This window comes from Pelobates fuscus, chromosome 3 (assembly GCF_036172605.1).
Source record: "Pelobates fuscus isolate aPelFus1 chromosome 3, aPelFus1.pri, whole genome shotgun sequence".
Taxonomy (NCBI): domain Eukaryota; kingdom Metazoa; phylum Chordata; class Amphibia; order Anura; family Pelobatidae; genus Pelobates; species Pelobates fuscus.
The window spans coordinates 43,779,848-43,807,845 of record NC_086319.1 but is presented as its reverse complement, the minus strand read 5'-3'; the positions used below and the strand labels follow the sequence as shown (position 1 = coordinate 43,807,845).

The following is a 27,998-nucleotide window of genomic DNA, read 5'->3' as shown; positions in this document are numbered from 1 at the left end:
TTTCTCACTAAATGTGTTTTCTTCTTTGACCTTCAGTTAATTTTCTACATGAAAACATGTTGCTAAATTTGAACTCTTTGTTAAACTGGATCGAAGTTTATACTTCTTTTTAATCTGTAATTTTGTGATTTTTATTTTTTATTTTGCTTTTGATTTGATTTACACTCAGTGGTACAATACTATCCTGTTCACTCCACTAAACGATGTGACCCTTTTTAGTTAATTGGCTTTTCAATAAAATTAATGCCCCTTTAGTTCTTAAAAAAACAATGATATCAAGGAACAAGGGGTAAGCTAATGTGTCCACATTCAGTTAACGCTCAGGGTTTGTCTTTTAACATGAGGTCTAAATAACACCTATCAAAAACTTAGAAAATCTGACTATATAGAAACTGTTACATTTACTCCAAACTGGAATTAAATTTTAGCTGAATCTGTTTAGATTTTGAAATAAAATGTAAAAAAAAAATGTATTTCAGAAACCTCTCTCTGAAACAGTAACTTTTTATACACGTTTACGTGTTAGAATCAATTGATAAAGATGGATTGATTTAACCTTGGTCATGAATGGGTTAATTGAGAATGCTGCAACCTACTCATGTGTATTATTTATGCAATGGCTCTTTCTGCCTCTGTGAACTCGAGTTCCATTTAATGTATCAGAATAGTCAAATGCATTTTACAGATGCACATTGCACCCTCAAATATTGATATCATATTACTTCTTGGCATTCCAAGCCATTTTGTCCAATTGTACCATATGTACACTAGACATTGCTGGGATCCATTGACGATAATTTGCTCTGAACCCATAACTCATGAGTGCAGGTGTTTATGAACACTCCGAACACCACAACGTCTACAGCACACTGTGGTGGTTATAGTGCCAAGATTTCCCTGGTGCCCCCGGTAAGTAGTGAAATTATTTTAGAATTTTTGACTTCTTACCTGGGGTCTGCCAGGTGCCAAGAATACACACCCCAACATGCAAGCAATGAGGCAACGGGAACCCTATGTCACGTATTCATCCGCATATAAAAATGTGATTAATGACATTTACTGTTCTGACAGGAAAAGTTGTGCCGAGCAACATTACTGTCCTGACAGGAAAAGTTGTGCCGAGCAGCAATCAAATCCACAGGAGGGTTTGTGCTGAGCAGCAATTATGCAAATGGTAACCTGGTAACTGCCTTTGGAGTCAAAGGCCGATTACAGCCTATCAGATCCAGAGGAGGGGTAATTAGGCCCAGTTCTCATCCTGCTCAGTGCCCTGTCGTGGTTTCCCTTGTGGTTGTCCGAGACCGCTTTATTGATTCTGGTTATTCTGGTAATATTGATTTTGGCATTGTTTTTGACTTCCCTGTTTTCTGGCATCCCTGACCCCTGGCTTTTCCTTATCGTTGTGTCTCTTTCTGTGTCCCTTTACCTTGGCCATTCCTGACTATTCTTTGGTACATTAGTCTGGCCATTCTAAGGTCTGGTATACATTATCTATAAGTCCTCTGTGTTACACAATTCTATGTGCTGGATCATACTGTAATCCTGACTCCCTATACAAAGAAAGGGCGTATTAGAGCGTCCAGGCTTAATGTATAAGTATAGGACATAGAGCGTAGGCCTAAGTCAGGATTGGAGAAAGATAGAGAAAAGATTAAAGCAGAGCCAAAGGTCAAGCATACCAGAATATAGAAAAAAAACATTGTAGAAAGCAAAGCCAAGCCAAATACCAGAAATACAGGGAATTAAGGAATGCACTCTCTGGCTACTAACAACCACAACAACAGGGTCACAAGGGCTACTTATATTCCCGGTGGCCTCTGATTGGCTTGCATCTTGTATGACGCCAAAACAAATACAACATGCATTGTGTGGGCATAAAGTAGTGGCAAAATGCTCACAAGACATGGGCCCCAATAGTAACAAAGGGGAAATGGGACAGAGTGTTTTCCATCATTGCTGATGTTGGAACAATGTCCGACATCATCGCGTCAAACATGGAGAGCGCCAGAATGGTAGAGAGCGCCCAGGAAGTTCAGTGGATGAACGAGAAGAAGGTATGACAGCAGGTACCACTCCTTGCCTTCTCTCAGCAGCCAGGAGAGGTGGAAGCTTCAACTTGGGAGCTTCCATTCGCTATCCTTAGTTAAACCAGGCAGTACTGGGCTAGCACAATTGCTAAGAACGTCAGCTGATCATTCTCAGTTTCTTTTGTGAAATGTTGCTCTTTTCATACAGAATAGATTTTAGTCTTTAGAAAACATTCCGATGTTGGCAAATCTTATCAGATATATTTTCATCTGAATCTCATAATTAAGTAAAAAATGTTTGCGTGTCTTAAATGATTTATTCAGTGCCTGGGTACTTGTGAAATAAAATAAAGATTAAGATCCCTAAAGTGAGTGAAATCAGTCCATCGGAGCCAGGGCTGTTTAATTTCAGTAGCTGTTGAGGGTTTAATATTTTACTTAGATTTTCCATTACAGAGCTTTCCCACAGTTTGTTTGAAAAATCATGTCATTGATTCGGCAGCCTCTATTTAATTTGCGGCCAGTTACTAAGTGTAGGTATAGGTCAGGGCTCATGTGCCGACAGAAGGTTTGTGGCTGCAGAGATTACATTTACGTTGGCTCATGAACTCTAAAAATAAAAATAAAAAAGGGGGAAAGCAAAGGTCGAAAGCTGAGATGTTCTGATCCTGTGGGTATAGTTGACTTGCTTACTCAAACTTTATCCATGGCACAAATGACTTCACGTATAGTGGAGAAAATTTGTGGCATATGATTTAAGCATTGGGATGTGTTTTAACCCTTGCATTGCCAATGAAATAATTGTTTTATTGTCAATTTATTGAGAATGTTTCTCTTTTGAAACTTATAGTATGCGATACTGATTCTATGGTTCATGAAAACAAACTTACATTTGAAATTAGTGAAATTAATCCATTTTTTTTTTTGCTTTCCCCTTGATATAATGTATAGGGGTGGACATTAAAAACATCACGGTCCTATTCTAGATGTTATTAACTTGGCATGCCTAGAAACCTTTTCAATAGTTTGACTAAAAAGGCATGGCTACATTTCCCAAAGCAAGGACGTATTAAGTGGAGTAAATCCTAAATAACTGCTATTGTTATTAGTATAAGCAAATAGTTATTTTGGATCTGGGATTTAGATGTGTAGGTTTTCAGGCACCTTGACAAAATGGTTAAACCATGAAAGAGGATTTTAAAATTCAAAAATACCTCCATTGTTCCAATCATATCATGAAGTTACTAAACAATCTTAGTTGGACCTCATATTTTTACCTGCATCTAAGATAAAGCTTTATCGGAGAGGAGAACAACATTTGCAGGCACTTACGGCTCTACCTAAGTAAACTGTCAAACCATTCTTAAATGGTTTGACTACTTACTCTGAACGTAAGTGGACTGCAGTGGTTATGGTGCTTGGATTGTTTTTTTAAAAACTCACTGACAATTAGCACTTTATTGAATGAACCAGATACTGTTTCCAAGCTATAGTCTCCTACTGGATCCCATGTTCTTACTACTGCCCTAAAAAAAATGAGATTTGGCACACAAAAAAAAAAGATATAGAATATGTGGACTCATTTCTGTTTAGAATGCCAAGTTCACATTACTGAAAGCATTTAACATTTTGTTAAGTAAAGGATATCTAACATAAAGCATATACATGGGATGTGATATTTCAGTATAAACTACATTCTTTACTTTAGTTACATTATTATAGAAAATATTAAGTACATTTTTATTGAAACAGGATGAAGTGTATTAATGTGTGTTAGTTTGAATTAAAAAGTAGAAACATATATAAGAAGTCGGTACAGTAAATCTCACAATTTATAGCCATACATCATTTTGTATATTTGTCTAAAACTAAAAATTAAACCGCGCACAACTATAAGGAGTGGAATAATAAACTAGACAAAAAAAATGAAAGTTGGAATATTTAATCGTGCTACCGAGATAAACGACTTATGAGTTTGTTTTTTTATTTAATGAGTAGCAAACGTGACATTATATCAATACTTCATTTTTTTAGAGAGACCTTTTTAACCCCTTAAGGACACACGACGTGTGTGACACGTCATGATTCCCTTTTATTCCAGAAGTTTGGTCCTTAACCCCTTAAGGACCAAACTTCTGGAATAAAAGGGAATCATGACATGTCACACACGTCATGTGTCCTTAAGGGGTTAAAAAAATTTGGAGAGATGGACAGTTCATTTTTTTTTTACCTGGCGTGTTAAACAAAAATGAAAGGTCACTAAGAGTGCTAGATTCCTGGCATGCATGAAACAAATATCAAGGGTTAGTTGGGTAGATTAAGTGGAATTTGACAGGGGTTAAGTCTGGTGGATCAGTTTCAGTGATTTAAGTCATGCAATGCTAAAAGAATTTATATGATATTACAGTTTATAGGTACCTCCCTAGAAGTGTGTTTGTGTTAAGATTTATAATTATGTCATCATTCTATTATATAAGACTTTGCGAATGGTCAGTAAGTAATAAATAGTATTAGAGTGTAATTAATCTTCTTTATGTTACGTCAATTAATTAACAAAGCAAATAAAGGGATTTCTTTGTGCCGTGATACAGTTATTTTCTAAAAAGTGTTGATTGCAATACGGTCTGCTACATGGAAAGGCTGGCAAGATTACTCAGTTAAATATTTTTTTTTTTTTTGTAATAATGGAATTTTGTGTTTGTGACCATAGACTTCCAGGACCTTCCAGGGTGCCAGCTGCGGGCAGCAGTACCAAGGGTCAGGGAACGGCCAATCTAAATCGAAGAAGTCAGAGCTTTAACAGCATTGACAAAAACAAACCACCTCATTATGCAAATGGAAATGAAAAAGGTAAGAATTTACAAAATCTGGCAAGATAGAAAGAAATGAATTGTGACCTAGTTATTTAAACAGTTAATTGGAATCTGGTACAGTAAGTTCACGTGCAGAGATGAGATTGGATCTCGTTCTTGCAGAGATGTCTTATTGATCCCTATCTATTTTGCGTGCTCGCTGAGTCTCAACTTTTAACAAAATATTTTCTGGATAGTCATGTTCTCAGTCTTCCACTGCGCGGGCGGCACTTTACACATGAAAGGGTACTGATAGTATAGTATTTTACATTGTGGGTGGATAGCATACAACAAAGTGTACAAGTGCCCACTCACATGGTCTAGAGCATGGGTAGGCAACCTTCATCACCCCAGATGGTATGGACTCGATCCCCCATAATGTTCTTACAGCCATAGTGCAGGCAACCTTCATCACCCCAGATGGTATGGACTCGATCCCCCATAATGTTCTTACAGCCATAGTGCAGGCAAAGCATCATGGGAGGTGTAGTCCAAAACATCTGGAGTGCCGAAGGTTGCCTTTGCCTGGTCTAGAGTATTCATACAAGTTCTAGTAATGACTGCATGCAGTGTTGTTATCCCCATTTGAGGATATAGGTGTAGAAATGTTAGGTATGAGGTGGCAACATCCCTACCTGAGGATGTAGCTGGTTCACAAAAAGCTAGAGAGCTGGTCGTAAGTGTGAGCCATTTTAAAACAGGTATTTTGTAAAATGAGTACCTCCTGTATATAGGACAGGGAATGAAAACTTACATACATTTCTAGAGGAGTAAAATTGCTCAGTTTTGTCAGCATAGGTGGTACAAACCCCATCGGGGATTTGCCATTACCAAAGTAAACATGAAATAATAACTAACAGGCAGAATAATTATAATGCTCAATACTTATTTATCACAAAACTTTAAAAACAAAATAAAAAAGCCCACAATGCATTTTGGACACAACCTGTTTCTGTATCATTTATCCCTATAAAACTTACCAATTTGCATTGAATCACAGGTTAAGTATAAGACTAAGAGGGCAGCCACTCTGCCCATAAATTCCCACCAATTATCCTGACAGGGCACCTGGACACTCCTGGCACCATAACCACTACAGGAAGCTTTAGTGATTACAGTGCACGGAATCTTCTTTTACGGCAATGGCATTATTGAGGTTAGTAGAGCTGTTTTAATGTCTCTCTAATTAGAAAATAATTCACTGAGTGATGAGGAGAGGAAGTGAGAGAGTCGGAGATCATGTTGAGGTTAGATGAAGGAATTTGTGATAATTAGGATAGTTTGTAAAAAGTATTCTATATGGAAGAGGGAGGATTTGATAAGAAAGTTGGGGGATTTTATTTTGTGTGAAGAGAGGAAGCGATGGCTGAGGTAAAAAAAAATGAGCAAAGATAAGGAAGGATTTATAAATCCAAGCATTGAGTTGAAATGTCTTTTCTTAATTGCACGGGAGGCCTGAGAGGGCATATCTGTGTGAACGCAGAACAGGAACTGAAGTTTACAGTATAACAGTCCAATAATGCAGACCCGTTATCGGCAGTAATACCACGAGTGATAAAAGTCATTATCAAATTAAAAAGCAAGTTTAACTTGTGTCGTCATTAGTTATGCAATTTCGAGCTTCGTAGAGCAAGATATCGAGATTAAGAATGAACAAAATGGGGCTTTTGTGGGTTTGCAATCACATCAAAGGTGGGAGGTTATCAAAAGCAGTAGTGATTACAGTAGATGATGTGTGTTATTAACCTGTTGTATTCTGATTCAGAATTGATATATATGTTTCATTAACCCCTTAAGGACACATGGCATGTGTGACATGTCATGATTCCCTTTTATTCCTGAAGTTTGGTCCTTAAGGGGTTAAATAAGTTCAAAAAGGACATGTCGGGTTATTATAGACATGTGCTGTATTTAATTTGCTTTATTGATTTAGATGAATGATGTAACTGCAACAGGCTTATTTGTCCTTCATCTACGTTACATGATCAAACAGATATAATTTGCATAGGTTATGTATGTTATGCAAATACATAACATACAGGGATATCATTTCTAATTAGTGGGGTAATAGCTGCTTGATCCAAGGAGACATCTGACTGCTATTTTGGGGTCAAGAAGGAATTTTTTCCTAGTTTGTTGCAAAATTGGAAGCGCTTCAGACTAAGTATTTTTGCCTTCTTTTGGATCAACAGCAAAAGCATTTGTGAGGAAGGCTGAACTTGATGGACTATGTAACTATGTTTGGTGAGAATATTTGCAACTCATGGGAGGTGTTTATTTGGCTAATGTACCAAGCCATTTGCAAATAGTCAGGATATTAGTTACGTAGTTGAAAGTGTTTAAGCGATTTATATAATTCTTTTTGCTGTTGAATTCTACAAGAGAACATTATTCTGTTATTATTTTGATATGTTATTACTATTCTTATTATTCTTATTAATTTTATTATTAATTTTATTATTAATATAATGCTTATTATATTATTAATTATTATTTATATAGCACCAGCTTATTCCGCTTCCCTTTACAATATATGATAAATGAGGAAATTTAACAATAAATTAGACAATTACAAATTGTTACAGAAACAATAGGCGGATGAGGACATTGCTAGAAAAACAGCTTAATAATGCTCAGAAAGATTGCAAACACTGAAGTTTAACTTTTTAACTTTGGTTATAGTACATTTTTCACCTGACGTTTCATCAGAAAGCTGTGATCGTAATCTTGTCGGTGTTATTTAAGACTCACTGGTAGCGACTAACATGTCGATAGTTATCTAAAGATAGCTTTAGAGCGACTGCTATATATTTATGTTGCAGTTTTAAAAATATGGATTAATGTTTATTTTCATTTAATTTTTATCAGTCAAAATTTGCTGAAGGCAGTTGCGACATTTTCAGTACAGCTGATCTCATATCACTGAATAATATTTTCTGTAACATATAATAATTATTTTATCCAGGAGTGCTGCAGAAAAAGTACTTATGGATTTCTATTTTTGTAGAGCATTGTAATTGTGGCTTAACCACTGCTAGCATTTCGTAAGCCACACTGGCACCAAAATATGTAAAATGATACAATTTTTTCTACTAAAATTTATTAATCAACACATTGGCCACAAGATGGGGACAGTGCTTTCTTAATACATTCCTGTTTCCCTTTATACGTGCATCTTATAAGATATATAGTACAGCCATGAATTGCAACACATGCAGTGGACACTTTTTTAATTACATGTTATCCTTGTGAATTTTGAACTAAATTGGTGAACAAGGATTATGCAGTTTTAAATAGTAATCATTTTGATGTGATATGTTTTTACATTTTTTTTTTTACAAAACTAGGAGTTATATGAAGATATTTATTGCACATTTTTAGCTGAATTAACTGAGCTGTTAACACTATTAATATATCTGTTATTATTATGATTATTATTATTATGATATTTATATAGCGCCATCAAATTCCGCAGCACTTTACAATGGGTGGACGAACAGACATGTAGTTGTAACTAGGCAAGTTGGACACACAGGAACAGAGGGGTTGAGGGCCCTGCTCAATGAGCTTACATGCTAGAGGGAGTGGGTTTAGTGACACAAAAAGGTATCCTTAATGGAAAATACATTATATTTCTTCCAAATGCATCATTGTATGTAGGTTAGAGTAACCTTTTCTGAGGTGGTCAAAAATTAACAATAAATTAAAAGTTCTCCCCTCAGCCCAGTCCTTTTTGGCTGATGTCACTCCCCCTCGCGGAAGGTGGAGGAAGGTCAGGGAGAACTGTCTGAGGGGAGATCAGAGGCGGCATTTCTGGGGGGCATGGTGCCATTAGATGTCAGCACCAGCATGCTGTGCGTACTTGTGTCAGACACCAATTTTGCACAGAATTTACATTAACCAGCCTGGAACCTTGAGCTAGACTGGCTAATGACATTGCTGGGGGTGTAGTTAAACTAATGACAGCTAATTGGTTAATTTCAATATGTGTGAGTGGGTGAGGCCTTAATCCTGGCAAAGCATCATGGACGATGTAGTGCAAAACATCTGGAGTGTTGGAGGTTGCCTACCCCTGCACTTTTGGAGGAATAGAATGTGGGAAGACTGGAGATATTTATGAGCCAGAGGATTGTGAAGTCCCTGTTCTCTCAACTGTAGATATCAACAGGCCCGGACTGGCCATCGGGCACACCGGGCAAATGCCCGGTGGGCCGCGGTGGCCATGGGCCGAGGCCGGCAGGGGAAGGTCCCAGGATCTCCCCTGCCGGTCTATGCAGGGCCGGCACTATCCGAGCGCCGGCCCCGCTGTTTTCAATGAAGGGCCGTTGAGGAGATCAGAGATCTCCATCACCGGCCCCCTTGGATAGACATGCGGCTGGGGAGGGAGGGAGAGGACCCGGCGGAGCTCTATCTTGCAGAGATCTTTCGCGAGATCCGGCACGTTGCCATGGCAACGACCGGATCTCGCGAGAGTGAACTCTAGCCCTCAGGCTAGAGTTCACTCACCACTGGACCACCAGGGATGGTGTCAGAGTGCCGGTCCCCCCCTCCCACTCACCAGCATGCCGGTCCCCCCCTCCCAGGCTAAAGGTAAGAAGGGAGGGGGGGACATAATGCATACTCTTTTATTTTATTTTACCCCCCCAACACTCAATCCCTTCTAACATTCACACACAGCACACACATCACTATCACACACAGCACTCTCACTCCCATCACACACAGCACTCTCACTCCCATCACACACAGCACTCTCACTCCCATCACACACATCACTCTCACTCCCATCACACTCAGCACTCTCACTCCCATCACACTCGGCACTCTCGCTCCCATCACACACAGCACTCTCACTCCCATCACACACAGCACTCACTCCCATCACACACAGCACTCTCACTCCCATCACACACAGCACTCTCACACCCATCACAAACAGAACTCTCACACACATCACACTCAGCACTCACACACATCATCCACAGCACTATCACACTCGGCACTCTCACACACATCACATTTAGGACTCACACACACATCACACTCAGCACTATCACAAAACACATCATACACAGCACTCTCACACACATCACACTCAGCACTCACGCACATCATCCACAGCACTATCACACTCGGCACTCTCACACACAGCACTCTCACACACATCACATTTAGGACTCACACACACATCACACTCAGCACTATCACAAAACACATCATACACAGCACTCTCACACACATCACACACATCACACACAGCACTCTCACACATCATCCACAGCACTCTCACACACATCACACTCAGGACTCACACACATCACACTCAGCACTATCACAAAACACATCATACACAGCACTCTCACACACATCATACACAGCACCCTCATACACAGCACCCTCACACACATCACACACAGCATCCATCATACACACATACTGCACCCCTCACATACACACCGAACCTCCCCAACACACTGCACCACACACATACACAATACTTCCAATATATATATATATATATATATATATATATATATATATATATATATATATATATATATACACACGCACACACACACTACATTCCTGACATACACACGCTGGATACCCTATACACACACTAGATTCCTTGTAAGCAAACACATACTACACCCGTAAACACACACTCTCTACAAACACTACATCACATATACACACACACACACACACACACACTATAGCCTGTATGCACACACTTGCTACATCCCCTATACACACATTCTTTACAGACCCTAGCCACATATCCACTACATTACACCACAAACACAACACGACTAAAACCGAACGTATTACACAATACCACACCACAATCAGCTCACTCTATACAAACACACACAATCCCACAAGCAGGCTCCAAACACAGCACGATACTCTTTCCTGGCATTTTTGTCTCCTGGTATCCATTTATAGAGACACCAGAGACAAGTTGCAAGGAAACACAGTGCAAGCATGTTATTAAATTTGCTTGCACTGTGCAGAACAAATACAGGGCTTTTTTCTCATGCTAGAGCTCTTTAGCAGAGCTCTGCGCATGGTCTGCCCTGGCCTGCACTTTGAGAAGGGGGCGTGTTTGTCGTTAGTGACGACAAAACACACCCTCTCTGCACCACCCCTTCTTAGTGGGCCGCTGTGATAAAAAAATGCCCGGGCCGAATTTTTATCCCAGTCCGGCCCTGGATATCAATATTAGAACATAAAGCACACACAGGCGATTAACACTCACTGTGCATTTCAATCTTAATATGAGATTAGCGGGACACTCACATGGTTTATTTACTCCACATCTCATAAGCAATGTCACATAGAATGAGTAAGCACTATGGATCATCTGTGAAGCAGCTTTGTAAATATTATAAATTCTCATCCTGCTGCACAAAGGGCATGTGTTTAGAGAATATTTGTTAGATACCTTAAGTTGGTCTGGGGCCTTCTATGCATTTTCCTTTATTTTGTTTGATTTATTCATTAGTTTATTGATTCATTGATTTATTTTCTGTTTGCCTTCTGGTCTAATTAACATTTGAACAACTGATCACTACAAATGTAATTGTCAACATTGAGGATGGTATAGATGCATATATTAGTACAGGTGTAGGCAACCATTAGCACTCCAGATGTTTTGGACTACATCTCCATAATTATCATCCAGCCATATTGCTGGCAAAGCATCAGGGGAAATGTAGTCCACAGCATCTGCAGTGTTGAAGGTTGCCTACCTCTTTATTACTATTTTATTGCACTGTTTATTTACCTCTATTTGCTAAAAAGCTTTTTTTTTTAAATGTGGTTTTGTATCTTTTGTAGAATCACCAAAAGGCCCTCACCAGTCTGCAGGCATGAATGGAAATGTGCAATACCCCGCTAGCTCTGGTCAGCAAGTGGTCTCTGCCATACCCTCTCCAACTGCCAGCAAGCCTTGGCGGAGTAAATCCATGAATGTCAAACACAGTGCCACGTCTACCATGCTATCTGTGAAGCAGCCTAGCCCTGCAACCTCACCCACACCGTCTTCAGACAGACTGAAGCCTCCATTGTCGGAAGGAGCTAAAACGCCTTCATCGGGGCAAAAATCTATGCTTGAAAAATTTAAACTGGTCAATACTAGGCCTGGTTTAAGATCTCAGTCATCATCAAACGAGGTCATTAGAGAAGATGAGATTTTTTTAGAGTGTGATGAAAATGATAGTGGTTCCAACTTAAGTATCCCTAAAGTGTCACCTAAATTGACTCCTCCCAAAGCTGGAAGCAAAAATGTCAGCAATAAAAAGAGTTTGCCTCAGCCGAAGGAGAAAGATGACAAAAGCAGAGACAAAAATAAATCAAACAGCGAGAAATCTGCTAAAGAAGAAAAAGAACAAATGTCTGAGGGATCAAAAAAGAGCTCAAAAATTGCAAGCTTGATTCCAAAGGGAAACAAGCCTGCCACAGTTAAAAAGGAAAGCATGATTCCTTTATCAAGTGGAATACCAAAACCTGGGTCAAAAGTGCCTGCAGCAAAGCAGACCACATCTCCAGGTTCTGCAGTTGCAAAAGAGCCAGAAAAAAATAGGACTACAAAAGGGAGCCAGACTCCGTCATCGCAAAAAAACACATCAGGTGAAAAGGTAACAACTCCCTCAGAAGGGAAGGTATCCGTTTCCTCCACAACCCATTCTGCTTCAACAGGTACAGTCGGTGCTGGTGTTCAGTTCACCGGAAATGGAGCGGTACAGCTTCCTCAACAGCAGCACACTCACCCCAATACTGCTACGGTGGCCCCCTTCATTTACCGGTAAGCAAATTATCTCTCTCTGTACAATACATGCAAAACAACAATAAATCCCAATCAATACAGGCTTTTTGTTATGTATTAAGAAGAAGTTGTTAAGATGTCTCTCATTCTCAAGTAAGTCTTTGGACATGTGAACAATGCAATCCTGCTACAAGGTTACACCTTTACCACACATAAAATAGTTGATGGACACTCTATGAACTCAAAATGGGTTTAGCGAAATGTGTGAAATAAAAAAAAAATTGTTTCTTAAACCTATCATTTCTATCCATCCATCACAGCCTACAGTGTTTGTTTGTTGCTGCAAATTTGTTGCCTTGTCATGACCTGGTTACTAATGTATTGGCATATTAAAGGAACATTCCAGACACAATAACAACTTATTCTCAGTAAAGTTGTTATAGTGCAAGGATATCCATGGCACCATATAACCTTAAGGGGTTATATCATTTATGAACTGTCTAACCCTGAAGTTGTTAATTTAGCATTTGCCAGCTTGAATCCCCATCCTAGGGCAAAGTCTGAGACCTCAATGAGGAAGCCTTGGGTTGGGCGCTGGTGATAGACTAAGAGCCCAGTACAAGACTTTTCAGTCTATAATTGCCTTCCCATTCAGAAAATTGTGTGAGAAAGGCACGTATCTTCCCTGGTCTTCTAACAGTCCCAATTTTGGGGTCCTGTCCCTCCATCCCAATTTAGTTCCCTGGTGACCCACATCTGGGGACTGTCCCTGGGTAGCATAGCACAGGTTTATCATTAGTGCACAAGCACTAGGACCCTGCAGAGGGCACTAGGACCTTGCAGAGACCTCTTCAGCAGCTCTCTCTGGAAGGTAGTGAAGGCTGGGGTAGTTATTATTATTATTATTGCAATTTATATAGCGCCAACAGATTCCGTAGCGCTCTACAATATTATGAGAGGGGATTTAACTATAAATAGGACAATTACAAATAAACTTACAGGAACAATAGGTTGAAGAGGACCCTGCTCAATCGAGCTTACATTCTATAGGAGGTGGGGTGTAAAATACATTAGGACAGGAGTAAAATACATTAGGACACAGTTCATCTCTAAATTGCCCATGACCTGTACTGTTTGTCCTGTATCGCATGTCTTTCAGGGTGACCTGGATGGTGAGTGCCATGCATTAAAGCAAGTAAACATCCTGGAGTCAGCATACATTATTACAATTTTCTGACAAATGATACTCAAGATTTTTGGTGGTTACTATTTAAACTAAACAGTAGTTAAAGGTCCTTCATCTCCAAAAAGGATACCATCACACAGCTGCAAACAATACAATAGCATTTCTGCCATTACAAAAACATTTCTAAGTTCTCTATCGCACACCAAGTGGGTATATTTTTTTCAGAATGTCCACATGTTTGAAGTTTCTGTATTTGTTGCAAATCCACAGGATGCTCTTATGAGTCCAGGAATTGTTTTGGTCAAAATAACTTTATATTTCCGAGTATACACTATAGGCCTCACAATAGGGTTATTGGACAGCGCACAATTAACTTTATATAAGAATTAAACCATGAAAGTAGAAGAGACAGTTGGCGCAACACATTCCCTTATTTTGGCGGACTTTACAGTTTTCAGTAGAATGTTGATATGTAAACTGCAGAACGTAAAATCCCTTGCTGCTCTCAGGATAACACAGCTATGTGTGATTCTGCAACTGTTTCTAGAGAAAAAAGTGAAGCATTCCTAGCAGAGAGGAGGTACAGTGTAGACAGCTTATGTGTAACAACTATATATTATTTAATAGACTGTTCCCTAACCTAAATATTGCACCTATCTTGTGGGTGCATGTAGTGTTCCTTCTAAGAACTAGAATATTGCTTTAAAGTACATAACTAACCGCAACCTCATCTAGATATTGCACGAAAGTGCCTGAAATGGACCTTCAAAGGATTGCAATATATACCACTAATACTATCTCCAACCCGATTTACATTAGACACTTAACATGCGTGTACTTGAAGAGCTCCTTGAAAGATCTTGAAGCCCATCATTGGACCCTCTGATATTTCTTTAAGACCCAATTAGCATCTCTAGTGTTAATGCTTTTAGACCCTAATACGTTTGTTTGATGACTCAAGGGGTTTTGTTCACAAAACACTGAATTTTAGAGAACTGAGAACAGATTTTGAAAATTTCAGGCTACAATACCCAAGCTGTGACTATAGCTGAGTTGTAGATTCAGTCTGTACCAAATATTTTAGCCTGAAAACTGCAAATTGGTTTTCAATTTACTACTATTCAAGTTTTAAGGAATAACGCTATATTATGTGTATGTGCGTTACTGGGGTTATCCACTGACTGGGAAATATCGAGAACTGACAAGGGATTTGCAAAATCTAGAACAGAACTGCATAAATCCTCAAACTATTTTTCCAGGTCAGATCTTTTGGCCTCGAATTGGAAATTCCCTTGTCAGTTATCCACAATTTATGGTTAGCCAATATAATGCTCACGTCAGGCATGCTGTAGTTTGATGTTAAAAGGTTAATTGTTATAGTTTTTCAGTAGTCCATTTAATCAGGTGGCATCCCAGAAAATTCTAAACTGGCTAACACAATACATAAGGGAAATCTCATGTTAATCCTCTGCCAACCGTTCAAGCTGTTCTGTTCATCATTCTTTGAAGGGTATCACGGAGTGTTTATAATCTTCAGAATTGCAACTTCTTCCATGGTTGAAAAATACATTTCATATTAAAAAGCTACATTATAAATGCCATAGTCTTATAGGCTTGCTCCTTCTTCAAAGCAATGTCCTCTGATAGTAAACATTTATCTGCATGAGCTGATTACGAACATCATAACCGACATTAAAGCCAGCAATCATTTTCAAGTGGTTTGGTGCTTCTGTGAGATAACAGTGTAATCTCCTGAGTGTATCGCCTCTAATAACAGCACTTTACTTCATTATTTATAACAACGTTGCTACAAATTCGTTTCCATTTTTGTTCTTTTTTTTTTATTTACAATTGAAAACATAATTTTTGGGAAACTCGATAAATGATGTTTTTAATTTAACATTTTAATTTACAATGCAAATTTTAAACAGTTTATATCATTATGAAAATATATTATGTCTAAGTAAGATTAGCAGTGTTAAAAGAAAAAAAAATCTTCTCCTTTGCAGAACACACTCAGAAAATGACAATAGTTCTGTATCGCCTGCTGATTCTTGCACAAGTCCAACTAAAACTGAGTCATCATACAGTAAGACTGCCAAACAGTGCCTCGAGGAGATATCTGGTGAGTAGCCCAACTGGGATGTAACACATTTTCCACAGCCTTCTGCTTTCTCTATACCAGCACACAATTTACATGGATAAGGTGGGGGAGGGGGTCGAGAAAAAAAAAGTAAAGTGATATATCATAAAGTTACTTAGATTATGGACATTTAAGTCATGACCTAAAATGTTCTATAATGGTGTATCTATAGAGTAAAAAAAAATGTAAGGAAATATATTGATGACGAGACAAGATTTCGAAGAATTGGGCTATTGTATAAAAAACACTGTGTAAATCTGCTACAGTGTTTAATTGCCTATTTGCATTTGATAGTGACCTAAAATTCTGAGTGAATAAAAAAAATTCTGAGTGAAGAGAGATGCTGTAATAACATTTTTTTTCTACATATTTGTCTAATAGAGATGTCGCGAACATAAAATTTTCCGTTCGCGAATGGCGAACGCGAATTTCCGCAAATGTTCGCGAACGGGCGAATTGGGCGAACCACCATAGACTTCAATAGGCAGGCGAATTTTAAAACCCACAAGGACTCTTTCGGGCCACAATAGTGATGGAAAAGTTGTTTCAAGGGGACTAACACCTGGACTGTTGCATGCCGGAGGGGGATCCATGGCAAAACTCCCATGGAAAATTACATAGTTGATGCAGAGTCTGGTTTTAATCCATAAATGGCATAAATCACCTAACATTCCTAAATTGTTTGGAATAACGTGCTTTAAAACATCAAGTATGATGTTGTATCGATCAGGTAGTGTAAGGGTTACGCCCGCTTCACAGTGACAGACCAAACTCTTCGTTTAACGCACCGCAAACAGTCCATTTGCACAACCGCAAACTCCCCATTTGCGCAAGGTTGGATACCAAGCTAGCCATGTCTCGTTCCTTGTCCTCACTGATGTCATTGAAGGTCTCTTCCTCCACCCAGCCACGTACAACACCAAGGGTCACCGAAAGGTGACAACAAGCCCCCTGGGACGCCTGCTGTGTTTGGTCTTCCACCTCCTCAAAGCCACCTTCCTCTTCTGACTCCTCTTCTTCATACTCCTCTCTCTGCGTTGCCTCTCTCTGCGTTATTATAAGGTGTGTTAAGTAGTACTATTCCTATCAGTTTAATCCCTGTTACGTCCCCTGTGTATATGGCATCGATAGGAACCAGGAGATGGAAAAAGATGCTTGGTCGGTCCTCCTACTTCAAATTTGGGGCACTGCGCGTGCAATCTAATGTGCCACCAGATAGGAGTGGTGTGTTAAGTAGTACTATTCTTATTAGTTTAATCCCTGTTACATCCCCTATTAGGGGATGTGTATATGGCATCGATTTTAGGAACCGGGAGATGGAAAAAGATGCTTGGTCGGTCCTCCTACTTCAAATTTGGGACACTGTGCATGCAATCTAATGTGCCACCAGATAGGAGTGGTGTGTTAAGTAGTACTATTCTTATCAGTTTAATCCCTGTTATGTCCCCTCATCAGGCCTTTTTTAGTCGAATGTATCGCCAACTGTCAGTCCCTTCGGGATCCATCCCTCATTCATCTTAATAAAGGTGAGGTTATCTAGACTTTATTGACCTAGGCAACTCAGCAAAGGAAGCAGCAGCGGGTACAACATCATCATCATCACACCGTACGTCCATGTGTGTAATGCTGCCTGACTGAGACATATCCCTGTTATCTACATCCTCTGGCAATAATGGTTGTGCATCACTCATTTCTTCCAACGGATGTGTAAATAACTCCTCTGACAGATCAAGTGAAGCGGATGTGGTGCTAGTGTTGGTGGTGGCGGCAGGCAGGCGAGTGGTAACTTGAGAGGTGCCCGAAGTTAAGCTGGAGGAGGATGGTGCGTCAAGGTTCCGAGCGGAAGCTGTAGAAGATTGGGTGTCCTGTGTTAGCCAGTCAACTATGTCCTCAGAACTTTTCCAGTTCAGGGTACGGGGCCTCTGAACACTGGGCATTATTCTAGGGCCAAAGGGAATCACAGCACCACGACGGCCCCTGCGGGGTGGCCTGCCTCTGCCTGTCATTTTTGTTTTCGATTAGTGGTACTATGCGTGCAAGCTACTGTGACAACAGATATGAGTGGCACTGTGCACTGGCAGAAGTTGGCAGAGTAGACGCTGTAGGCCTGACACGCACGCTTGCAGACAACTAACTGCTATTCAATCTATTACAGTCAAAATTGTATTTTGTTTTTTAAATGTACACTACTGTTACTACAGATATGAGTTGCACTGGTGTGACACTGTGCCCTGGCAGGCCCTAAAACGCACACGTGTGAAGGAAACTGACTGCTATTATATTACAGTCAAAAAAGTTTTTGTTTCTTTTTTAAATGCAAGATATTGTGACTCCAGATATGAGTGGTGGCACTGGGCAAGTGGGCACAGTATACGCTGTGAGCCTGACACACATGCTGGCAAGCAGGCAATTGCAATTAGATTACACAGGAAAAAAAAAAAGCAGACTGATGTTCTAGCCCTAAAAAGGGCTTTTTGGGGTGCTGTCCTTACAGCAGAGATCAGATGAGTCCTTCAGGACTGTAGTGGACACTGAATACACTAGCCTAGCTATTGATTTCCCTATTAAATCAGCAGCAGCTACACTGTCCCACCTCTCACTAAGAATGCAGCTTCCAGGGGGTGGGGCCTAGCTGTCATGGAGGAAAGACGCACTTCGTGTGAGCTCCCTCAATATCTCACTTTAAGCAGCTATCAACAAGCGAATTTCACCCCAGAAGGGGATGACCCAGCAATGTTGCTCCTACCTGACCGACCCGACATGCTTAATAGCGGTCAGCAACTCGACAGAGTCTTACTCACCTCTGCATGGCAAGTGTGGCCTGGTGCTCACCGGGCACCGGGCAGGAGAGGCGGCGATCACTGGAGAAGACAATGTGATTGAGGAAATGAAAATGTATGAGCTCAATGAATTGACCACTAAAGTTGGATATCATTTTCATCCCTTCACCATAACAAATGATACAAATGTTATCACTGAAGCAAGCAGTGATAAAAGCTGCATTCTGATTTAGTGTGGGTGCTCTGGACCCCTGCTTGTTTCTTTTTTGAGACTAGAAATTCTAACAAAGAGGTGGGTCAAGCATGATGAGAACCTAGATAGGCATGAATAAGAACATAGATAGGCATGCAATGCTCAAGGTATTTACTTGCTTCATAGGGATGAGCTTTTCTTTTTTTCTTTGGATACTCTGTGTTGTATTTTACAACCTGCCTGTCCACATGACAAGTGGTTGTGGTTTACATCCTTAATTTGATATTCTGAGGAGGCTGCATTTTACCCTATGTAATTTATGTATTACATAGGGTAAAATGTGTGCCCTGGCATATGTGCATGTGTGTATATATGTGAGTGCATGTGTGTGTCAGTGTATTTCTCTGTGGAATATATCTTTGGGCTAGGTTTTTCCTTTTCTGACCCTTGTGTAACACAGACAATGTTACATATTTGTGTCCATGTTTCTGTCTAACATTGCCTAACCGATAAACTTTTCACATGAATTCAGTATTCGAAATTTCATCTGGCAACAAAATAACAAACAAGGAGCAGATGGCTAAACTGCAGAATATGAAATATAGCCCAGTGGCATGAAATTTGACAAAATAGGTTACAATGTGCAATGTCAATCATATATCTTCATTGTGCAAACACTTGTAGAGCGAATGTGCTTGGATTCTGCCCTTTGCTTTGTTTTAATCAGGGAGGTGCAGCAGTTGCTAAAGCCAGTAAGGTATTGTCATGTATAAAAAGGGCCATTCGTTTTTGGGATGAAAAATAAATGTTGCCTCTTTATAAATCAATGGTATGACCTCACCTTGAGTATGCTGTGCAATTTTGGGCGCTGGTTCTAAAGAAGGATATTATAGTACTAGAAATAGTGAAGAGACAGGCTACAACATTAATAAAAGCATGGAATATTTTAGTTATGAAGAACATTTTAATCTATTTAGTTTAGAAAAACAGAGCATCAGAGGTGATAAGATAGCATTATACAGATATATTCAGGGCCGATACAAACCATTGTCTGGAAATATATTCAGAAACAGGACTAAACTTAAGACACAATGTTACACATTTTGAACTGGAAGAAAGGAGATTTAGTCCAAGGCAAAGGAAATGTTTTTTTACAGTAATAAAAATTTCTCTGCTTGAAGAGGTGGTTTTATCAGAGTCTGTACAGATGTTTAAACAGCAACTGGATGAATATTTGCAAAAATATAATGTTCCGGAATATAATCTTTAATGAATGGGGTAACATCTTGATCCAAAGAGAGATCTGACTGCCATTCTGGGGTTAAGAAGTAATTTCATTCTAGTTTGTTGCAAAATTAGAATGTTTTTTTTTTGCCCTCTCTTGAATAAACAGCAAAACAGATTTGAAAAAGGCTGAACTTGATGAATGCATGTCTTTTTTCAGTCTATGTAACTGTCATGCTCCTGAGCAGGTCAGAGAGGAGATGATTGCAAGGGTTATTGGTTAAAACTTTATTTGTCGTATAAGAAATAACAAATTTACTGACAATAAAGAATAAAGGACAGTCTGCCACAAACAGGATACTTTGTGAGAAAAAACAGGGTTTAGGCGATATGCCACAAACAAGATCTTTAGTATGTAAATGAATAAAGTCTTTCGTATACAAGCAGGCTTGAAGTTATACCAAGTAGTTAAGGATTTCCAGTATACTTTGCAATGCAGCTAGTTATACGTAAATACCTGTTAGGATAAGACAAGGATCATGCAGAGTTGCAGAGGTTGAAACTGGTAGGTATTTTCCAAAATAATATAATGCAGGTTGCTTACGAGATCATGCAGTGATGCAGCAATTGAAGCAGTTAAGATTCTTCAATGAAGGCAATACGCCACAAAAAAGGATTCTTGGAAGCTGATAAGGAAAGTCTTTCGGTAAGATATAATTCAGGCAAGTTCAGGATGAAGTAATGCAGGTTAGTGCCTTTCAGTATGAGGAAATGCAGATGAGTACAGGATGAGGCACTGCAGGTAAGTTCTCTAAAGATCTAAAGAATGAAATAATGTAGATAAAATACAGGATATTACCAGGAACAGAGATTCTTTATCAGAGCATAGACTTCAATGTCAAGACACTGTTGTGTGCCGGGAATAGACTTGCCAAGCCTCCTAATTAGTTAATCCAGGTGAGGTTATGAAGGTGAGTGAATAGATTAGTGGCTAGGGAGGCCACTAGAGGAAAAAATCATGAAGTTCATTTAAAGGGCCAGTAATAGACGAAAAAGTCTTACATGTCAGTTTTGGAACCTGACAATAACTATGTAAATTATTTTTCCCCTATATATCTAATGGAAGTAAATTTAATTTAGAAACAGTCTAAATTGCCAGAAAGGCAATTCAGAAATGCAAACGAAAATGTAAATGATTAATCTAACAAAAAAAAACAATAACACATCTTTGTTAGAGCAACATTGGCTGGCATGCCCCCCCCCCCCCCTTTTTTTTTTTTTTATAAAGCCAAAATGTGCCTGTAATCCTGCACCAAGGCCAAGTTCTTCCTGCATCCTGCTCTTCCTGCAGTAATGTCAGCCCCATCCACTGCAGGGGAAGGGATATCCCGGAGGACAGTCTGACGAGAGGTATTGGACAACTCACGTTCCAGGCTGGCTAATGACACAGCAGAAAACTGAAACAAAAATTCTGCACATAGAACTACCGTGACCACTTCAATTCACATGAAATTAATTAAAAATAATGGGTATTTGTAACAAATTTCTATCATGATATGATTCCTGAAAATAAACTCATCAAACATCAAAACCTTTCAATAGAATTTGTATCTCCGCATTTATTTTTAAACGAGAAAGATTAATCAAATACAGTTTGAAAAACATAATCAAATACATTATGAAAAAATTATATGCAAATAATTCAGAATGAAAATTAGAGGAAGCAAGTCCCAGAAGTCTCCATCTTCTGATTAGAAAAATGTCTTCATCACTCAACTTACAGGTGTATGTTATATACACGGCTTAGCTTATTTTTGTGTCCATATTCTCATCGTAGTGTGTCTGGATCAGAGGGAAATAGTTACTCTGAATGCCTTAAAATCTTTATTAGATGACATCAAGGAGAAAAATGACAGTACAGTATCAGCAACGCATTATTTAAAGTGTATTCTGACTTTTCAATGACAGTTGGCGTTGCTCCATCATAGTCAGGATCTGTTAGTTTCTTATGTATTTTAAGAACCTTTTTTTTCACTCTCAGAATCTCAACAATGACATACTCTCATAAATCATCTCAACGATAGCGTTTGAGAAAGTGTATTTAGAATAAAAACATTATCTATACCAAACTACTAAGTGAAAGTATTTTGATACTATAAACATTTTATATTTGTCCTTCCTCAAGTCTATTATACTAAGTCAAAGATATGTAAGCCAGCATTGATAGACAATAAACCAGTGCTCACCAGCTTGTCCTGGGTCTTTGATCCCACCAATTATGTGGACAGGGAAAAATCCATTACCGAAATCTTAGAATAACACATACGAGTGTGCGGGATTTATTTGTTCTATTTAAAAAAAAGATTATTTTAGAGATGGTTATAAAAGTTCGAGTATTTAATTTTATAATGAGAATCATATTTTTCTTCTTGAAACCAGTGATATATCCTCTTCATCTATGAAGGTCTAACCATCATTCCATATCCCCCATGGAGCCTATACATGACTCCTACAGAGCCTATCCATGACTAGTCTCTAGAAGATTCTATCATCTTACAGAATGCAGTTATTCTTAAAATATTGTGTTTTCAAGGCAGTCTTGTAGATTTCATAGGTTACCACTCTTCGCATAAAGGGAGATCTGAAAGACTCAAGAGCTGTGGATCAATTCCTTTTATGCATATTGGTACATTTTGGAAACAGCACCCTGTCACTATCGGACTCTTAAAATATATAGTATTGAAGACTGATGACGCAATCTGTAAAAGGCATGTTGCATCATGATTCAACCTGTTAAAATCAAATCTCATCTTAAGGAAGAATCAATTCTCTGGAAATTACACCATTTAATAAAACACTGAAAATCACCTATAACTTGGGTTTTACGTTTTTGATTATACTGGTCGTTCCTGGTTCTCTTTCTATCTCTTGGGTCGCTCACTCAGTGTCTCCTTCACTGGTTCCTCCTCCCCTTTTGTACCAGATCAAAACTTCTACACAGCATGCGCGTTACCTTGGCATACTCTTTGACTCTGAAATGTCCTTCACCACATACATAAAATCTATCTCCCAATCCTGTTGCTTACACCTTAAAAAACATTTCTCACATCTGCCCCTTTCTCACTCAAGATGCAACTAATACACTTGTCAATGCTCTTGTTGTTTCCTGCCTTTATTTCTGTAACCCTCTGCTTGTGGGACGGTTTTTAATGAACTCTTCTGCCACACTCACCTAGCCACTCTCACATCTTTCTCCTCTGTCAGTCTCTACACTGGCTTCCTGTTTCATTTAGGATTCAGTGCAAAGTGTTTCTGCTTACTTACAAAGCTCTCCATAACCAAAATCCCTGCTTACATTGCTTCCCTCGTTAGCAGATATGATCTAGCATGGCATCTTTGCTCAGCTGACAACCTGTTACTGTCCCATTATCGCACTCGTTCTAGTATCTGCACTTCCCGTCATGTATTTGTTACTCATCCCTTGATTGTAAGCTCTTTTGGGCAGGGCCATCTTCACCTACAGTCCCCTTGTGTCAACATGTGTTTTTTTTTTTTAGAATGAAATGTTTGTATTGCTTTATATTGTACAGCATTGTGGAATATGTTGGTGCTATTTGCAAATTGTTTCACATTCCAATTTAGTCCATGGACTACCTGGGCACATATTAAAATTAGAAGAAGAAATTGAAATATTGTTAAATGTCTCCTCTTTTCTGTATGCTTTCTGCATGCTGACCGCCAGCATGATTGAAAGTATTTGATAAGAACAAATAATATGAAAAAACCTCAGACATGACAGTTCCTCTTTAAATCTAATATAAACTATATGCAGAACTCTCAACATTAGCCGGTACTTCTTTATAATTTAAATGAACTTCCTGGGGTCTCATATTGTAAGACCCTTCTACATTAAACATGTAACAGAGAAGCAATTTAGAATTGTCTTTGTATTATAGGGTGAAAGATGTCAAGGCTGTTTCCTTGTGACGGTTTTCCAGTTTGTATTGTTACAAAAACAATGCTTTTCTGCTAACGAATAGCATAATAGCATAATGCGCAGACACTTTACAGTGATACAATCCTACGGGATTTCATTATCATTTAGAATGTTAAAGAACCTTTAAGTGGTAAAACATGATTGCTGTTCTACCTTTTTAATCTGATGTTGATTAAATGAATAGTGTCACTGTGAACTATTAACTGTGTGTTGAACCTGTGACACTATGATCTGTGCAGCTGATGCAGTCGTAGCTCTAAGCAGAAGGCTGTGTTGCTACCATAGCAGCCAGCAGCGTGTACTGCAGTGCAAGAGAAGACTCATAGATCTGAGAATGCAGGTTGAATACTAAAATGTGAAGCAAGCGACTTGTGCAGCAGATCTCTGCCTCAATGCTTCCTTTTAGCTTGCATCGAGCTCTGACGTGAACACAGTACTTGCAGCACTGTGTCAGATAATGCAAAGTGTGCTGGAGCTCAGCGTTAAGAAGAGTCGTTAGGTGGAAGAGGAAAATATAAGGTTAATGAGCTCCTGCTTGGATTAAAGATATTTGCAGAAATGAAGGTAATTTGCTCGGATACATCTGGCATCTCACTGGAGAAAGACAGCTGGATGTTACTTTTAAGCTGGACTCGTGCATTGATGGAGCATATTTTACATATTACAAGAGGGTTCCTAAAGGCATCATTAACTCTGCAGCTGAGACAAAATGATAGCTTTTGAAGTGCTTGGCTTTACAAAATGTAACATCAGATCTTCAAGGTAGAAGACTTGAAAAGAAAAATGTGCAGAAGTTTTTTTTTCTTTTCTCGACATTGATTTCAATTTTCATTCAAACCATGAGAAACCTTTTTTAAAGAAAAGATGCAACGCCCTACAGAGCTCTCACTTGTTAAAAGCAAAGATGTCAGAAGAAACACATGTCTTCGAAAGCAAAAGTCCATGACTAATTTGTCCTTTGTCAGGGGAGGTGCAGAAAATGGGGTGGTACTTTCCTACCAAGAAAGCTGGTATGAAGAGTCAAGATCGAAAATCAGTGATGAAGAAATGGAGGAAAAAGTTGAAACTAGATGCCTCTCGAGGGTCTTCTCCCAGTCCGTACATTGCCTAACCGCTTCAAGAACATGGGAAATGGAAAACATGCCACCTATTTCTAAAATGTCTTCAAGTAGAAAGGAACCTTATCACAACTTGACTGAAGAATTCGGTCAATTAATTGATGATACATTCTGTAACCATCTAGGTGACATCAGTAAAAATTGGCAAGAAGATGAGGAAGAGGATAACTACCTACATGAAGGGACAGCTTACCTGGATGAAGAAGTCATCATGACTATGCTGGTGGACCTAGAACAAGCACTCTACTCTGAAATACTTGGTGAGCTAAAATATTACATTGGAAGGCCTGAGTTAGTGCTCCTACAATACAATATATGATTTATTATGGAATTTAAAAAGTTAAAGTAATATTATTGATACATGATACATAAATGTAATGTAATTAATGAATATGTGTATTTAAAACATATTATTTTACTATCTGAAGGACTATCACTGCATAATCCGGAGCTATTTTTGCTGTAGTTTATTTTTCGAATGTTGTATTGAAATATTCAGCTTTAAAATGATATTCTCTTAAAAAGACTTTGCAATGTTTGAATACAATATATCGAGAGTTGTATCTATGCTATAAAGAAATTGAATTTAATGTAGTGCATAGATCACAATGCAACTTGTAATAACATGTTTTGATTAGAAGGATACTTTCAAGATGAATTCATGGCAAATTTCAAATTCAAGTCCAAAGTAATCAAACTGATAACTTGGAGAATATATCAAGTTTGGGAAGTACAGTCTGACAGCTGAAATACACTTTACATTTGTAACTATTTACATTTCAGTGATTAATTGTGTATATCCAACAAACATCACCAGGAAACAGACCTCATACAGTGAATAACTAGGTCTAATCACCAAATTGTAACTTGATTGCTTACCATTATACTCTCCACTGCAGCCACCACCTCTACCTTCAAAGACATCAATATGTCTGGATTGGATGAGAGGTACACATGTACAGCTAAATGCCATGCTCCTCCTTTCAAGTGCTGCTATAAGTAGCACCTGGACAGAGTTTTAATCGGTTCTGGAGGAGTGGATGTCCGCTAAGAATGTACTTTTATTTTTTGCGTAAAATTGAAGTGTTGATTTATGTCAATTATTTTAATTCAATGTAAAAATGTGTTATTTTTTTTAGTTTTTTTAGTCTTTCCAAATTAGCTTAAATTTAGCAAAAATATGTAAGTGTTAGCTCATCTGTTCCTTATATATGTTTAAAAAACCTCAAGCTGCCTATCTTTTACATTGCTAGTGTTACAATTAGTAGGACAAGTTAAACATTTGTATTAACAAAGTTTAGACTTTAAAGGATTCCTTAAAGGAATGCAATACATTGGATGTAACACTAAGATTTTTAAAGTGGCTTTGTCAACTTCTGGTGCCTTTGCATATTTTGCATTAATGACATCATTGTTTGGGGTGCGGTGACTGAGGGTTGCAGCTGTGGTGAGTTATACTTGATGTTGTCCCATGTGGGCATCACCATATTTTGTCTTTAGCTCCTGGCGCTTCATTGACCAGAAGCCCATGTCAATGCTGTAATCTTGCGCATGCACTAATGTGCAACACTGATGTCTATGTTGGATCCTGTCAAGTTTTGTCATGGTCATTGTCATATGATTTTACCATGAAAAACTGTAGTAACTACTTTGTTGTATGATATCTTTTGAGTACCATGGAATTCCAATTAAATTAATTTGCAGTCTTTATGAACTTTTCATAAATATGTTATCTATATGAAAAGCTAAACATTTTTTTACTGGTTGCAGAGACACTTTAATATATTATATTGCAGTCTTAGAGGTTGATCAGCATTTCAGACTATGATGAGTGTAGCGGATGGCATTGGCTGTCCTCAAAATTTTGGTTTAAATGTGTATTTTGTGTAATTATTCCCATGTATATCCATACTGTATGTAGCATTCGTCAGATTGTTCGGTATTTTCATTCCGCTTTTCATACCGAACCATCGGACCACCCCAGAGCGAAGTATGTCCCTTGTTAAGCCTTTCACACCATGTAACCGCAAACTAATTGACCCTATAATCGTTACTTTGTATGTATCTGGGTGGTCGCCTTTCGGCATACAAACAGCGTGACGCGGCCATCTTACGCAAGAAAATATCAGCGGTGTTAGGTTGTCGAGTGTCTGGAACTCAAATCGGGCACTCGATTACCCTAACACCGCTGAGACCTCCAGAGCTCCATAAATCCCGAACGGAGGGGCCAACCAGCCCCCTTGTTCGGTAAAATAAATGTCCCGAACAAGGGGATTGATACGAATGCAAGTTTAGCTCTGGATGGCAAGGATTTATATGCAATATATCTCCCGAACAGAGACCGACTGCAAGGCCAAACCACATGAAGCCTTTTTCGGATACTACCTCATGTGCGGTCGGTCAAATTGTCTCTACCACATAATTACCGAACCCCTGGTCCGATCTGGGTGAATTTTGAATATGTTGGTCACCCAGATCAGGGCTACCAGGGGGTACCCATTGTATAACTCTATCTGACTGTTTTGGGGTACATCCAGAAATCGGGTAAAACTGTAGTATGTATAAGTGGATTATGTGTCACAATGAGGGGAGGAGATGTGTGGGAGGTGCCGGTTACACTATTGGATACTGTACTAATTGATGTGAATCCCTCCCTTGCATGGGATAAAGCTTTAAAAGAAGGATGGTTGGAATAAAAGTTAGTTCT

General features: G+C 38.9%; 1 protein-coding gene across 5 annotated transcripts in view; it reads left to right on the top strand.

The window, feature by feature from the left end:
- Positions 1-27,998, top strand: part of NAV3 (neuron navigator 3) — a 662,176-nt gene that overhangs the window by 522,566 nt on the left and 111,612 nt on the right. For all 5 annotated transcript variants that reach the window (XM_063446980.1, XM_063446978.1, XM_063446976.1 and 2 more), the window contains 3 exons: positions 4,738-4,877; positions 11,723-12,689; positions 15,846-15,961. In XM_063446980.1, the coding sequence (XP_063303050.1) occupies positions 4,738-4,877; positions 11,723-12,689; positions 15,846-15,961 (1,223 nt within the window). The remainder of the gene's footprint in view (positions 1-4,737; positions 4,878-11,722; positions 12,690-15,845; positions 15,962-27,998) is intronic.